Source organism: Onychostruthus taczanowskii, unplaced genomic scaffold (assembly GCF_017590055.1).
Source record: "Onychostruthus taczanowskii isolate IOZ18803 unplaced genomic scaffold, ASM1759005v1 scaffold5, whole genome shotgun sequence".
In the NCBI taxonomy this organism is placed as follows: Eukaryota; Metazoa; Chordata; class Aves; order Passeriformes; family Passeridae; genus Onychostruthus; species Onychostruthus taczanowskii.
The window spans coordinates 6,273,308-6,289,533 of record NW_024502568.1 but is presented as its reverse complement, the minus strand read 5'-3'; the positions used below and the strand labels follow the sequence as shown (position 1 = coordinate 6,289,533).

The 16,226-nt window shown below is 53.3% G+C and overlaps 1 protein-coding gene across 1 annotated transcript; it reads right to left on the bottom strand.

Moving 5' to 3' along the window:
- Window positions 1-7,352: 7,352 nt before the first annotated feature.
- Window positions 7,353-15,278, bottom strand: FGF8 (fibroblast growth factor 8). The gene is made up of 5 exons (XM_041415747.1): window positions 15,247-15,278; window positions 15,129-15,165; window positions 12,921-13,101; window positions 8,603-8,709; window positions 7,353-7,641 (listed from the first exon to the last, which is right to left on the bottom strand). The coding sequence occupies exons 1-5, from the start codon at window positions 15,276-15,278 to the stop codon at window positions 7,360-7,362; spliced, it is 639 nt and encodes a 212-aa protein (XP_041271681.1). The 3' UTR covers window positions 7,353-7,359.
- Window positions 15,279-16,226: the final 948 nt, after the last annotated feature.

The following is a 16,226-nucleotide window of genomic DNA, read 5'->3' as shown; positions in this document are numbered from 1 at the left end:
AGATGGAAATGGTGGTTTGTGGAAACACCTGCACATCCAAACGAGACACATTAATCTGTGCAGGTTTGCTGGCTGGAACAGTAACTGTGGAAGAGAGCTGGACAATGAGCAGTGCCCTTCCATGGGGGCTTTGAATGCCGTGATGCCCCCTGAGTACCAATGGTTGCCCTGCAAAGAGTGGTGCCTGCCTTCCCAGAGCACTGCGTGGTGGCAGCCACTTCACCCCAGCACACACTAACGACCCCTACTTTAATCAAAATGGATAAAAGTTCTGGTCATCCCCTTGCCTGCTCTACCGGTGTGGGACAACTCAAACGTTTGCCTGAGCCAGATGCATTCACAAAATTTTGGTTTTAACGGCATTTTGTGACAGAGGTTGGCTCCTCCGCTGCAGCCCCAACTGCTGAGAAATCAATCATTACCAGCAGTTAGCTGTTTGATGGTTAACAGCCTGAACCGAAGCCAAACTGGTTGTTAATTGGGCTAACAACTGATTTCAAGGGGTTGTTTTGCAGGGCCCAACACTCCCCGCAATTGACTTGGAGTTGTAACTAGCAGCCAGGCGGCAATTAACAGAGCCCAGGGAAATTCGCAGGCCATTACCAAAGGGCTGGCTCCCAGCTGGGCTTCTGCTTCTCATGGGGAGATAGGGAGCACAGCCACAGCCCGGGGCCTGAGTAGGCACAGCCAGCACTCAAGGTCCCATTTCACATCCTGATGGTTAAAATTCTATGGATGTACAGCCTAGGTCTCATCCTGCACTTCAGGCGTCTCTTATGGGGGTTTTTTGGGTTTTTTTATGCTATTACTGGAGTTTTCCTAAAGTTTGCTATGAATTTCTACAGGGACACCTTCCAGCTCTTCTTAAAAATCTCTTCTCAGGACTCCATTTTGCTGTGGTAGCAACTAGACATGCTTCTGTTTATCTTGACAGCTTATGGCACCTGCTACAGTGGACCAGAGGAAACATGATGTCTTTGGGACAAGGGCTGCTCCTTACTCTGGGAGCAGCTCATTAAAGAGGAAATTTCAGCCACCAAGATGTACTACTACAGCAGAAAGAGTCTGCAAAACAATCACAGAAAGAGGCTGAGATTTTTTCCCCTTCTGCTCCTGCTATAAATCTTTGGAAGGAAAACAATTAGAAAACACTACTGGCCATATGCAGGAGAAGCCAGGCCAGGAATCAAGGACCCCTCACAGTGCCATGGCTATGGTTAGAAGGGGTTACTCCATGGCTGAACAAAGGGCTTTGGTGGGAGCAAGGGCACAGATCAGGCATTCACCAAACTGGGGAGGCTCTGACATCCCTCATCTGACAGCCCTCAGCATCCCATTTTCAGTCCACAACAACCAACAGCACAACCTCAGCAAAGTGATAACACCTGAGTGGTTCCCAACAGAGCCAAGCCTCCCCCAGCCTCTGATCTAGGAGTATGATTTTATCTTGGACACCACACAGCCTGGAAGGACATTCCAGTGTTACAGCTTCTATGAACCTAGGAGAGATGCTGTAAGTCACATGGAGCCCATGAACATCCCTCTGTGCCCAGAGCAGCAAATCTGAAGTGCATTTCCTTGCACAGTACCTGGGCCATTAGGCAACCTGGAGTAACAGCCATAACCTCCAGCTGATCCACACGAGCCCTCTCTTGTCTGCAGCTGGTGTGGTGCAGGGCCAGTGGGTGGACAAGAGGCTGTGCTGGAGCCTGGCTCCAATTTCATGCTGACTTTGACCCTGCAAAAGCTGCAGGTTCCCATCAGCCCAGTCCCAAACATCCCTCCAACATCTCCCAAGAGCTCCTCTGATGTACCAAGCCACAGGGGCCATGTCTCCCTGGGCCCATGACTTGTCAACACCAGAGGCCTCAGCACATCCTTGTCCAGGAGGAAAGCAAACAGCAAACTTAACCATCAAACTTCTTCTGCAGCAAAGCCACAGGAACTGGAGGGCAGCCCCATTTCTAAGGGAGAACTGACAGTGCTGTAGGTGTGCTCGGGGAGGGGGCAGAAACGCTGCAAATGGAAGGCAGAGTGGTAATCAGGAGCATATGTGAAGGTGTTGGAGCATCCCAGGTGCTACAGAAGTGCTAAGTGTTATTACTATGGCCAGGAAACTGGCTGTGAAAACCAACTGTACTCCACATCCCCTCTCTCTGCACCTTCTCCAGGGTCTGGACCCGAGACTCCCCATCAGACTCAGGAAAAGAGGGACCAGCCTAGAGGTGCCCTTGGCTGCACCCTGTAGCCTGACAACCTGTGTGGAAAGGAGAGGAGAGGAGCAGAGAGGGACCAAGGCTCAAAAGGAGCATCAGGTCTGGTTCACCTGTGGCCAAGAAGATTTTGTGCTGTCCCTCAACACATGCTGAGTGCTGTAGCAGCACAGAAGGATGTTTGCACATGTGAGACTCATTTTGTGGCCACCCTGCCCAAAGCAATCTATCTCATGAGCTCCTGGCCCTGGAGGGAGATTCCCTTGTGACAGCACCGAGCTCATTTCTGCTCCACCTTGTGTTTCTAGGATGCTCCACTTGGTTCCACAGCCAGGGCTCGCTGGTATGGAGCAGGGCACGGAGCAGAGCTGAGCCCTCCCTGCTGGCAGGATGCAGCCCACCAACAAGCCAGTTTGGTTTGGAGTGGCCAAAATATGAGATCCCCCACTGAGTCCCTGAGCATCCCCATTTCTGGCTATAAATCCTTTCCAAGGAGGAGTCTTTACAGAGGGGGGCTGAGATGATCCACAAACTGCAGCCACCCCCCCGCCCCCTCCCCGAGAGGAATTGATCTCACACAAATGAAATGTGTGTAATTAATGGGCAGGGGGCTGGACAGGTCTGAGATGAAAGCGTTTCCTGGACTTGTCCTTCATTTGCATGGTATCAGAAGCTGTTCAGAAGGTGTGACTTTTCCCACAGGGAGCCCTCAGTTCGGTGGCACAATAAAGCCAGAACTTCTTACCCAGAATTAATTAAAGGAGGGGGAGGGGGATGGCAGGGAAATGTTTGAAAGCTGAGCCTGATGCAATAAACAAACAGCCCAGTCGTCCTTCCCAAGCTAGAGCCTGCCTAAGGAAGCCTGGGCAAGCCTCAGCCCTGCCACAGCATCCTACAGCCCACCCAGCTCAGTGGGCAACCATATCCAAGCAGACCTCATGGAAAAGTTGTAAACTGAGAGAAGGGGTGGGAGCAGAGACAGCATGTGCCAAAAGGTTTGGGGTTTGGCTGAAAAAGCAGGGGTGCAGCCCCTGCTCAGACAGCACATGCCCCTTTTCTTGCCACTTCAATTTATTGCTGCCTGCTACTCTGTTTCTCTGCCATAGAATCACAGAATGGTTTGGATTGGAAGGGACTTTAAAGGTCTTCTAGTTCCAAATGCCCTGCCATGGACAGGGGTACCTTCCACTAGATCAGATTGCCTGGGATGGAGCACCCACAGCTCTCTGGGCAACCACAGCAGCATTTAACCTGAAAACAGCTCTTCTCCTGCCTGGTGCTGCCCTGGCATGTTCACCCCTCATTTACTTCTTATCCTGTGTTAGCTGGCTGGACCAGGTGTGCTTCCCCACGATCTGGCAAGGCGGAGTCTCCCAAACTGCTCAGCTCCAGCCTTGTCATCAGCTCCAGCCTTGTCACTGCGTCCGGATGGCACCGCATGGCGAAGCCCTGTCCAGGCAGGGACACCACTGCTCAGAGCTCAGGATGGGGCCATCATCCCTGCTTCAACAGCCAGAGCAGCAAGGCTCCTCTCCTGCTTCATCTGCCACTTCCCTCGAGCCAGCTGGTGGCAGTGAGGGGGCTGCAGGGTGTCACTGGGAATGGTGGCAATAGGAACGGACACATGCCCACCACAAGGACTCTGCTAGCTCAAAGCAGGGGTTTCTGCCCAAGACACCCACACTAACAGCGTGAGCTAACAAAACCAAACACCCATCCCCAAAGCCCTCCTCCCCAGCCCACTCCTGCATCCAGCCCCATCCCAGCACCCCGCGGTCCCCAGGGCCCTTGGATGGCTGTGATTCTCAAGCTTGGTTCACACACCTGCTGATGAAGGAGGAAAAAGGAAAAGTCCCAGTTGATGATTGACCCTATTCATTCAAATAGCAGCCAGAGTTCCTGTAACTGTGGAGGGACAGCAGGTACCACCAGGGGCTGTCCCCACCTCCCTGCATGGGTGGTGGAAGCCACCAGCCCTGGGGACCCTGTAACACAGCAGCCTGCAGGGCCCAGGAAGAGCACGAGATCCTCCAGACTTACCAAGGATGAAGAGGTATCAGTGCAGAGACAGGATATGAGGAACCATTAATTAATTCATTCACTTACTCATTAACTTACTAGAATGGGGGTCTTTAATCTTCCAAGCAATGGTGAAACAACCCTTGTTGACTTGGAGCTAAAGTCGGACAAATTCAAACAATATACAAAGTCTGAAGCTGTAGTGCTCCATGGCCACCCAAAAGCCCTTCAATGAAAAGTGGCTGACTGACCATGGACCAAGTGAGCTGGGGATCCCTTCCCAGGGCCAGGCCCGGGTGCCTTTCACTGTGGCAGGCAGAAGCAGGATCTGGGGGCTAGTGTGGCACGGAGCTATGCGGGGACACAGGAGTGTCCATACCCACCTCAAACCCCAGGCTGCTGGCTGCTCACTGCTCCAGCTCTTGGCTGCATCCCAGGATGGCAGGGAGGGGGGAACAGCTTTACTGGAGGCTGAGCACCCACACCATGCCCTTCCCTACCATAGCTGGAGCATTTGTAACAAGACAGGAGACACAGAGCCAGACCCGTGCCTCTGCTACCCGTACCTGGAGCAGGCACCTGGCACCAATTCACTCATGTTCGCAAAGCCATTAGGAAAAGCAGTTAGACAAATTAAAGGAAGAAAAGCAACCATTAAGGACTATCAAACACCATCTCTGCCTGGGGAAAGACCAGGAGCAATTCACTTTTAATTCCTGTCGTCTGTAAACCACAACAAAGTCTGCCCCCACTGTAATCCTCAGGCTTCTGCAGCCCTTGGGTCCCTCCTGGAAGAGTCAGACAAAAGCCATCCAGGCTGTCCTGTGGCTCAAGCAACATCCCTGATCTCCCTGCTGCAGCCGCGATGCTCAGGTGCAGGGCAAGGCCAAGTGCTCAGCCCCTTCTTTTCCCTCCTTGAAGTTATTGGCAAATTCCGGCGGCTCAGCCCAGGCTGCCGAGGCAGCCAGGGGAGGGCCCAGCGTGAGCACCAAGAGATGTCACAGGCACCCCATGGGCATTGCAACAAACCCAGGGCCGGCAGCGGTGATGGGGAGATGCACCTTGCAGGGCTGCCAGACTTGAGCGGTTTAACACGCTCCACAGTTTTATTCCTGCGTGCTTCCATACCTTAGAACCACTCCATATCTGAACCCCTGATCAGCTCCTGTAAGCAAGACCCAGCATTGCAGCAGGGTTCAGTATTCTCTGAAAGAGGGGATGCAACAGCCCATTTTGCACAGCCCTCAAGCTCATCTGGGAAAGAGAGGAGCAAATAACAGCTTTCTCTTGGAAAGTTTCATCCCATCCTTGAAAGCAGTGGTCAAGGCTCCATTGCACTATGTCCCCATTCGACCTGCAGTGGGCCTTGCTCCCACGTCTCAAGAAGTTGGCAGCTGCATATTAAATCTGGAATTTGCTGCAAGGAAAACCATGATTTCCACAAGACTCATCAGGGTCCAAAAGCTTGGGGCAGTCTCTCACTTTCCACAGCTGTTCCCTGGGGAAGGAAACTGCACCAACCAGCAGCCTCAGCCCCATCCTGCACCTCACTGCCATCCTCTTTCATCCCTCTCCAATGTCTGTCCAGCCCCAGCCCCTCCCTGGAAAGCATCAGGCTCAGTTAGACTAATACAAACTTTTAATGCACATATTAAATAAATATTTCAATCATTTCATATTCAATTTGTACACAACTGAAACAAAACAAAAATCCTCAAGGAAACAGGAAAAACCTCAAACAATCAAAAAAGATTGGATGAAAAGTCACCCCTGATTCTGGCTCCTATCCAGTGTCTTTGTTTGCCCTCTCCATGAAGAATGATTGGTTTAACCCTTTGGAGAGTCACAGTCCCAGGGCAGCATGTGCAGAGCAGGGCTGGCTGAGGATGTTCACTCAAGAGATTAAATGTTTCCTTTGGGTTTTTTTTTTCTTCTAAATATAAAATTGGGCTCCTGTCAACACAGAAATTTTGAAAGAAACCCCTTTCTTTCTAGGGGGGCAAGGGTGGCAGTATTTCTGATCAAAGAAGAACCTGTAGGAGATGGTTGGCAATGGAAGCCCCAACTACTATGACAAGATACTGAATATCACAACAAAACAGCCTGAAATGGCTCCGCAATAATTTGTAAACTTTGTTTAATTTTATGGATGAAAACTTGCATCTCATAAAAAAATATAGACAGGAAAAAAATATCAATTTTTGGTGAGAAGTTCACATTTTCCACATGGGGAAAAAATAATACCAGTTATCAGCCCGCTCCACAGCAGCTGTACCTTAGTACTTTAAAACAAACCAAATGCCAAAGATGCTCCTGTGGGTAAGAGGTACCAAGTCAGTTCAGGACTTTCTCTGGGGAATCCATCACCCCTGTCCCCTCCTGAGAAAAAAACGTAAGTTGAGAGTTGTGAAGCCAGCAGCATTCTCAGAAAGATGCGACTTCCAGCAACCCCTTGCTCAGCCAAAGAAGTAGGCACATCCAAGGAAAGAAAGCATCCAGTGGTCCTCACCCCAGGTGTCACAGTCAGCGCCCACTGGCAGTGTCCCCACATCACCCAGGCTGCAAAAACCACCTAGGAGGCCTCCAACCACCTCCAAAATAAATCCCTTTCTCTTAGCTGGTTCCAGCTTCGCCATCTTCTCCAGCAAGCATAGCATTTGTTCAGTTCATTTAAGTAGCACATCACTTCCAGATTTGGATTTCTATGGTTTTTTGCTTGTTTGTTTTAAACATGATTTTTTAACTCCTTTCCCCCTAGAGCTACAAAAAAAAAAAATTACAAAATAAAGCACAACCCCAAACAGACTAGAACATTTCTAAGTGAAGGGCTCTTCTCCCTTCACCAGTCTTTGAATGTTTCATTACTTTTAAAGCTGGAGTACAAAAATAGAGCCTCTCTCATTTTTTTCATCTTTTTTTTTTTTCCTTTTTTTTGTAAAAACCAAACACCCCCCCCAAAAGCACCAACAACTAGAGCAGGTAATTTTTTTTATCCCCCCCCCCCCCTTTTTTTTTTTTTTTGTGTTTTCTTTGATACCCATATGGGAAAGTCTCTACATATAGTCCAGCAAGCTCAGAGGAGCATCCTCCAGGAGAGATGCAGGCAGAGGAGGCAGGGGCGGGCACATCAAGGGCCCGCTCTGGAGTTTCTAGTCCTTTTACTTCTCCGGTTGAAGGGGTAGTTGAGGAACTCAAAGCGTCTGTGGGGCTCGGTGGTCTGGTGGCCCTTGGGGAGCCTCTTCATGAAGTGCACCTCGCGCTGGTGCTGCCGGGTCTTGGAGCCCTTGCGCGGGCGGCCCTTGCGCGTGAAGGCCATGTACCAGCCCTCGTACTTGGCGTTCTGCAGCGCCGTGTAGTTGTTCTCCAGCACGATCTCCGTGAAGACGCAGTCCTTGCCTTTGCCGTTGCTCTGGGAAGGGGACGGGAGCAGAGATTTAAGCAGCGGGCACTTTCTCAGAGGGCTGCTTCTCACTGCCCCGCCCTGCACTGGCTGCGGTGGCAGCAGGGTTGCAGAGCTTGCGGGCAGCCAAAGGCTCACTTCTCCCACAAGTCAGAATTGCCCAAAATGTGCTTTTCCCTAACAAGCTGCAGTGAGAAGACATTGTGACACAAACACTGCTCACTGCTGCTTACGTGCCAGTCCAGCTGGTCCCAGCCTTAACCTCCACCACATCCATAGGGGAACGTCCCAGCCTTAACTTCCCCCATATCCATAAGGGAATTTTGGCCTCCATCTGTGCCTGGATGTAACCATAAGCAAACTCTCCATCCCAGTTCACCCACCCATCCTGTCCCTCTGGAGTCTTTAATATAGGAGGGGCATCAAGGAGCATTGAGTGGCAGGACAAGCAACACAAGGTTAGTGGTGACGGTGCCTATGGATGCAGGTGGCTGAGGGAGCATGGGGTAACCAGGAACTGAGCTCCCCCCATAATGGGCAGTAGCAGGACTAGAGAGGGACCCACATCAGGCAGCCCCCAGGAAGCAGCTGCCATGGAAAATCCTTGCAGATAATCACTGTTCCTGAGGGATTTTGCATGTCCAGCCCCCCCACCACGGGAAGGGGCATCAAGGCACAGAAGCTGCATGACAAACCAGCAGGTGGTGGGGTCTGGCCTTGGGGCCAGCCCCATGGAGCATCTTAACATTCCTGGCACTTGTACCATGTAATCGTGGAGAATAGACCAGCAATCCGCCTATTTGTTCGGAGAGATAGAAGGAATGTGCCCCACACGGCACCCGCCCACCTCTCTTGCTCCTCCTCAGGCTGCAGGATGGCTTGTCCCCCTGCCCCCAAAAGGCAGAGCTCCTCTCCTGGCAGTCCCCACTCGTGTCCCCAGCAGTTCCCTGCCCATACCCTTGCACCCTACCTTGCCAATCAGCTTGCCCTTCTTGTTCATGCAGATGTAGAAACCTGTGGCTGCCCCCTTGATACGCACGCGGCTCCCAAAGGTGTCTGTCTCCACGATGAGCTTGGCTGGGGAGAGCAGCAGGGGAGAGAGGGAGGGAGGTCAGAGGGGCTGTGGGATAGGGCTGGCACAGGTATGGAGACCCCAGCAATGCACCCTGATGCTGGGCACTGCAGGCACGTGGTCTCTGGCCCTAAAATCAGCACATGAGGTTAAGATACAGCCTGTCCCCACTGCCCCTTGACTTGCCCTTATGTCCCTGCATGACCTTGGACATGTCCCTTTGCCACCTTAAGCTGTGCTGGACGGGAAGTAGCTCTGTTTTACCCAGCTCCACAGAGCTCAGTGGTTCAGGTGTCACAGAGATGTCCCAGACAGAGGCAGGGCAGTGAGCAGGGCACACGCTGGTTGGCAGAGAACAAGGCAGCTGCCCTGCAAACTGAGGCAAGTCTGGGTATGCCTGTGGCCAAGAACCAGACAGGCACCTTCTGCATGTGCACAGTGTGCTGCCAGCTGTCCCCAGCCCAGGGGACACCGCTCCGTGTCCCTCTGCCAGGCCAGGGCTGCAGGAGGAGCAGTGACTTTGCAGCTGGCAGGGGAGGCGTGAAGGGTACAGCCACCCTTTTAATGCCTTTCACCTTTGCACGAGTCGAGAGGGCGTATTGATTTGGTCTCAGTTTTTTAATGGAGGCATCGATCGACTTCCGAAGGAGCTATGCAAATTGCTGGGTCGATGGGCCGCCTATAAATAGACCTGTCACCTTCCCTCCCTGCCTTCACCCTGGGAACCCAAGCCCCAAAGCCCATCCATTCCCAGGGAGGGGGGAGGATGGGGACAGGACATCCTTCTTCCCGCTCCTGCAGCTGCTGTCCCCAGAGCAAGCCCCGCTGGGAATGGCCCCGCTGGGAACCGTGGCTACCTGTTTGCACCTCAAAAGGTCTGTGCCATGCCAAGCACCAAAGAATTCCCCACGATGCTGAAAAGCCAGCTGTGACTGTCCCATCACCTCTTGCCCAGCATCAGCCCATAGTATTGTAAGTGCTGTCCAGGAGGCAATGAGAGGACAGACCACAAAGGTTCCAAGCCTACACTCTTATTATGGGGTTAAGCCCGTTGATGCCTTATTTTTCCTCTCTGATTCCTGCACAAGGGCTGCTCAGCTTCTCAGGAATGCAGTTCACTGCAGTTTGCACATCTCTACCCCAGGATGCTCAGCCTCCAGTGAGCCCCACTGAGGGCAATGATGGGGCTCTGGAGTGGGAGGCTCTGCAGGAGGATGCTTCAAACAGCACAAGGAGGCTGTAGGTGTGCACACAAGTGAAACTGAGCCTAGATCACACTCTAGGCTAGGGGCAAATGGCCTTTCTGTCTCTGCAGTGCCTCAACCCTGCGTCCCGCTTATGACAGATGCTACTGAGGTCAATGGCACCAAGGGTGGGGACAGCAAGCAGGCAGTACTGGCAGCTGCTGAGCTGACCAATGGAAAGGTCATCCCCAAATTTGCTGGGGCCAACTGATTTGGTGCTGTTAGACAGGCCAAGCTTAATGTGCATGCAGGCACCCCTCCTGTCAATATCGCCCTGCAGCATCTCTTGTCCCCAGGCTACCATGCACTCACATCCCCCTACCCCTAGGCAGACAAATTGAACTCAGAGACAAGAAATTTGGGAAGAGCAGACTGTGCTGATCAATGCCCAGAGCCTGACAAGCACCTAGCATCCCCAAAACCACCCACGGGAGCGATGGCACTCTACAAACAAAGCACTGAGACAGTGACCCCCTATTTATCTATATTGGGGAAAGGGGTGGAATTGATCTTGGAGGCAGTAAAAGGTTTGAGGAGAATTGATTTTCTCTCTGAGAGATAGAAAGAGCTGGGAGGGAGGGAGGAAGGGAGGCATGAAGAGGGAAAGAGGGAGGGAGTGGGGAGGCCTTGGCCCCAATGAGCACAAAACCCTGCTTTAAAGATGCACATTGCTTCTCTTTTGGACACATGGGTCCCCCCCAAAGGGCAGCTGTGATTTACAGCCACCAGACAGGTTTGCTGGCCTGCACGAGCCCAGCCCATGTGTCACTCCAGGCCCTTATCCACAGCGGATGAAGACAACCTGGCCCCAGGGACTTGCACCCCGAGACCCTTGCAGGCAGTGTGTGAGCCCTGCAAACTCCAGCCCCAATCCACAGAAAACCCTGGGCACAGACACAAGCCAGCAAGTGGGCAGAGAGCTGCGCTGGTGTCTCCAGCCACTCGTGGGGTCGAGTCCAAACTGCAGCTGGCAGTGGTTTTCTTGGTGGCAAGCACAGCCTGAGAGGGACAGGCTGGGCTGCACCAGCCGCCCGCCTTCCCTTAGAATTAAAAAAAGTCAATCAAATATTGACAATTAAGACAAATAACTGAAAACACCAGACTCGATGTTAAGTCGGCTGTAAAAGTGTCAGCGTGGGGAAAGGGGTCATCTGCAAAAATAAATCAACCCCTTTTACACGCCCACCCCCAAAAATGAGACTAAAAAAAAAAAAAGAAAAAAGCAGAAGGAAGGGCTTGGGGAGGGGGGATCTTTGCTACAAAAGTGGATTTCTAAATAACATTTGGGGGGATTCCTTTTTTTTATTCCCCTTCCTCTTTTGGGGAAGGGGGGAGGCTTAACGTTTTCAACTCTATTCTTTCATTTAAGTGACAGATTTATCCCAGTAAAATTATGTTTCATGGTCAAACTTTGAAGGGAAAGTGGCTACGTAAATGCTGAAAAAATGCAGCGAGACACACTTGATCCCCCAACTGGACTGCGAAGAGGAGAAAGTATTCAGGAAATGTTAAAAAAGGTGAAAGTAAGAAGCGTTTTAATAGTTCTTCCAGACATGGGGGCCTCCCTAGAGATTCATACAGAACAATCCTGAACCTCTATTTTAACATTTACAGACTTGCAACTCTTTTAAAACTTTACATCTGAAAAACTGCTTGTTCTCTTTCTGGTTTAGATCAGTCTTCATTTTCCTCCTTAGCTCTTCAAATGCTTAACCTTTTTTTATTACATTTTAATAGAGTTTTTCAAGCCACCACCAGTCCCCTCCTTCTGGCCGTATTTAAACCTGGTTGTTATTTAAATATGCACTAACTGTTTTTTAAAATCCAGGCGTTAGAGGTCTAAAACAAGATGGGATTTTCTTTTTTTTTTTTTTGCTTCAGAAATTAGCTACTGCCCTTTCAAGTTAGAGCTGCTCCAGGAAGGGAATAATTCATTTGCAAGATTAATTCTGGATATATGGAACATCACAAGGACCTGCACTGTGCTTGTACTGATAATGTCCAGCATGAAATTTTCAGCCAAAGCAAAATGAAGAAATAGCCCCCAAAAACCAGACAGGCAAAGAAAAAAAATGGTTTCTACTAATCTACCCAAGGAAGAAAGGGAAAATCCAGCTAATACCAAAGAAAAACAGTTGTGATACCTGTGTGCAGCGCACAGGAACACAGGCACTTCCCTGGCCCGGGTGCAGGATCAGGCCTCCCGCAGCCGGCCCCGGGTGCTGCCGGGCTCGCTGGCCCCACTGACCCCTGCGCCGCCTCTGACCATCCCAACACGATCAAAGTGTTTGGGCTTCCAGAGTCCCCAGCGGAGGGATGGGTCCCCTTGGCCCGGAGAGGGTGGAGGTTTTGGGGAGGGGGTGCCAGGGTGATGCAGAGGGGCCGTGGCAGAGCGCCGGCTCTCACGCTTGCAGAGCCCCTGCTTTGTCTCTGGAGACACCGCAGCATCTTTGCCTGCAGCTGACTGCCTCGCTGACCCTTTCCCCGTGATTGGTTTTGAGAAGGAAGGGATGGGACAGGAAAATGCCACTTTAGACAGTCCTAGATCAGGGAAGGCTTCCAAAGCAGTCATTCCCTTTCTCCTCCCTGCCTCTTCGTTTTCAAATTTACTTTCCATTTCTGTTTCAAAAGAAAGTCTCAGGGATTCCCACCCCTGCAAAGAGCCGGGATAAAATACCTGATGATGCTCAGGATGCCACAGCCCCAAGCCCTCAGAGTCAGGTGCAAACCAAGAACTAAAAGGAAAGAAGCAGAACCTATCCTTCAAGAACTGGTCCCCTCCCTTGGCACAGGGAACCTGCCCTCACCTTGAATCACACAGCTGCTGATTACTGACCCCTATGTTCTCCTTTTACAAGCCCCCACAAGCCGAACGATTTTAACGATTTCTGGCTAACAAACAGGACGGAAATCATCAATCGCCACGCCGGGCTGCGAACACCTCCCCGGCTCCCCCCATCGTGTGTCCTTACCATGCACATCCCCATCCTCTGCCATCGCATTGATTTTCTTGTTGTCCAAGATCTGCACATGTTTCCCGCTGGTCCGGCTGTACAGCTGGTAGGTACGGACAAGCCGCCGGCTGAGCTGATCTGTCACCAGGCTCTGCTCCCTCACATGCTGTGTAAAATTAGGTGGGGACTGAACAGTTACCTTTAGGAAATTAAAAAATATACAACACACCATTATAATCTCTACTCCTCAGCGGGGCAAGCGGGCTGAGCTGAGATTGCTGGTCTGCAGCTGGGCTTTACGGGAGGCAGGAGCCAGGACCGCGGCGGTGCCTCCTGTGCCATCACAGCCTCTCCAGGAGAAGGAGCATTAAGCTCGGGGACAGAGAGCCCTGTACAGAACTGTGCTCTCTCCAGACATGCCCTAAGCAGAGGTGCTGGTAGCTCAGGAGTAGAACAGGTCTTGGTGACCCCAGAAGCCCCTCCAGGACTCGGTGGGTCCTGATTGGGACTGGAGTACCTTGAGATGGGCATCAAAGCTGGAGGGGATCGAGGTGGGACACACAGGTTGGCACTATGTTGCTCTCAGGGGCTGGTGCTTTCATCCTACAACTCTCTCACCTCTGCAGGAGCGTACAACTGCTCCAGCTGCCCTGGGCACACACCCCAACAGTTTCAACAGCTGCCTGTCCTCTGGGTCTCAGGCTCTTTATTTGCTCCCAAGTACCCCACTTATTAAGTTCTTCAAACACAAAGTTCACAGAGATGGTAGAATTATGAGGCATAAGAATTACAAGAAAACCATACCCCAGGGCAGGTATTTAGTGGTATAACCACCCAAGGACACCAACATGCTACCCGTGCAAACACAGCTCTCATCCCCAGCCAGCTGTTTGCTGCCAGCACGGGGTCATCCCTAGCCCCAGCACACCGAGCCGCAGCTGAGCCCATCCTCTCCAGACCCAACACTGCTGCTCCTGGGCTTTAAATGATTTTCACGAGCGGCCAAACCTGCTCCCCCCTCAGCCCCGGCTCGCGAGCTGGCACAGAAGTCTTTTTCCCCCCTCGTCTCAAATCCCTCTTTTAAGTCTGGAAAGTTTCGCTGCTCCCTGACATTTATAAAGATGTATTCTGAGCAAATGTTAGGAGATCGCTCCTTTCAACATCAGAAGGCTGGGGCTACCCCCCACCACCCCCACGTCAAATGGGAAGATTTCCTCCTGTCTTAAACAACAACAGAAAACCACAATAAAAGCAAAAGCCGCTGCTCTCCCAAAGCCAGCTTTATAGAGATATCTCCCCTTGACAATGTCATCTCTCTCCCTCTGCTTCTGCCTGTGCATGTGTGTTTCCTATAGAAGGTTTTTGGATAATGCAGCAGGATTCTCTCCCCAGCTCTGATGAGGGTACCATGTGGAGGGGAGGTCATTAGCCATGCTGCTATTTGGTCTCCATCTCATACTCCAAAATATTACAGCTATGTTTTTATACAACTGCACAATCCCAGTGCTCTGTTCCCTTCACTTTTCAGCTGGAAATTCCATTTTTTCCCCCCCAAGCTTCCAGGAAAATAACAATAATTTTATAAAGTAGCTTAAAGGGCATTTTAAACAACGCTTCTGCACCTGTAATCTCAGGGGGAAGGGGGGCTTCACCCCGCTTTGGAGGCGCACTGCTCCCAGCGACGCGTGCCTGCTGGTATGCGGGTGTTGCACAAGCTCTGCCCGGGATGTTTAATCTATTCATGTCACTTCTGTCTCTGCCGATACAAACCAGCGATGCTAAAGTCTGACACTTTTAAGCTGAATCAAAACCTGCACTTTTTACTAAGGCTTTTGCAGGGTTTCTTTTCCCTTTTTAAATTCTGCTTTACTTTTTTGGATGAAGCAGTACTGGGGGGAAAAAAACGGAGCAGAGGGACAGGGGTATCCAGAGTGTAATTAGAGGTCGGGGGGACAGGAATAAAGCTGCATTAAGACAACCCTGCGTATTTCCTTGAAATCCTGGTACTCTCTGCCTCGCAGCCGGAGTCCCCCGCACCTTACTTTGCGTCCCGGGAAAGGTGGGGTCCCCCTCGGCTCCGGCTTTTTGCAACCTGGCAACTTTTGTCTCCTGGGTTTTAAACTGCTCCTCTTCCCTGTCTCCCTCCCTGCCCAGCCGCTCGGCGGCGGCGGGGCACCCCCCATCCCCGCGGGGCGAACAAAGCCGGGCAGCCCGGCGGGCACTTACCTGGGCTTGCAGGCAGAGGACGAACAAGTGCATTAACCTGGGAGGGGGAAAAGCGGGAGAGGTGTGAGCCGGGGGCCTGCGGGCGCGGGGCGGGAGGGCTGCGGCTGCCGGTACTCACACGTAGCTGAAGAGCGAAGAGCAGGGGTCCATCGCGGCGCCGATGCGGGGCCGGGGGCCCGGGGCCCGGCGGCGGCGGGGAGCGCCCGGGGGGCGCGGCGCTGTCTCAGCTCCTCGGTTCCTCTCGCCCTGCCGGCACGTCCTCGCCCCAAAGAAAGGAGGGCACAAGCGGCTACAGAGGGGAAAGGCCCGGCGGCCCCACCGCCCGGCCAGCCCCCGGGGCGCGGCCCCGCTGCCTCCGCGGGAGGCGAAGCCGACCCTCAGCCCGACGGCGGGGGCGGGCGCGGCCGGGGGGCGGCAGCCGCAGCGGGGGAAGCCCGGCCGGACCCCGGCTCCCCTCCCGGTCCTGGCGGTACCTGCCGAAGCGGAGCGAGCGGCGGGCCAGGTGTCGCCGGGGCTTGGGGCTGCCGCTAAGGACCGGGCTCCGCGGCCAGTGGTCGGCGGGACTCCCTCCCCAGCCCGTGCCTCAGTTTCCCCATCCGTAAAACGGGGTTTAAGGGCTCGGAGGGTGGGTCGGGGACGCGGTTCCCCCCGCTGGGGGTTCGCCGCTTCGCGGGCGCGTTGTGGATTGGGAGCGGGCGGGCGAGCCCTCCCGGGACGTGCCAGACATTAAAAGGATTACCGGAGGAGGGGGATGGAGGGGGCCGGAGTTTCGAGAAGGAGTGAGGCTGAGCAAATTCCGCAACCGGGGTGGGGAGCGGGACACCCCCGATTTCTTCGCGAGCATCCCCCGCCGGGCGCTTACCTTGCAGAGCGGGCGGGCGCCCTCAGGGCCGGCGCTGCGGGGCCATGGGGCCGGGCGGCGGCGGGACGGGGCTCAGCCCCGCAGCCCGGGCAGGGCCACCGAGGGCTGCATTGTTCCGGCGAGCCCCGGCCCTCCCGGCCCCGCCACCTGTTGCGCACCGGGGCGGGGGCTGCGGCGGGGCTGCGGCGGGCGGCCCCCGGGGCCGGTACCTGGCCGGGGCCGGGGCCGGCGCCGCC

Excerpts from the sequence above, each read along its gene's own strand:
- FGF8 (XM_041415747.1), bottom strand. The coding sequence starts at position 15,278 with ATGGACCCCTGCTCTTCGCTCTTCAGCTACGT. Across the intron at positions 13,102-15,128 it reads TCCTCTGCCTGCAAGCCCAG|GTAACTGTTCAGTCCCCACC; the intron begins GTAAGTGCCCGC and ends AATTTCCTAAAG. Across the intron at positions 8,710-12,920 it reads AGAGGATGGGGATGTGCATG|CCAAGCTCATCGTGGAGACA; the intron begins GTAAGGACACAC and ends TGCTCTCCCCAG.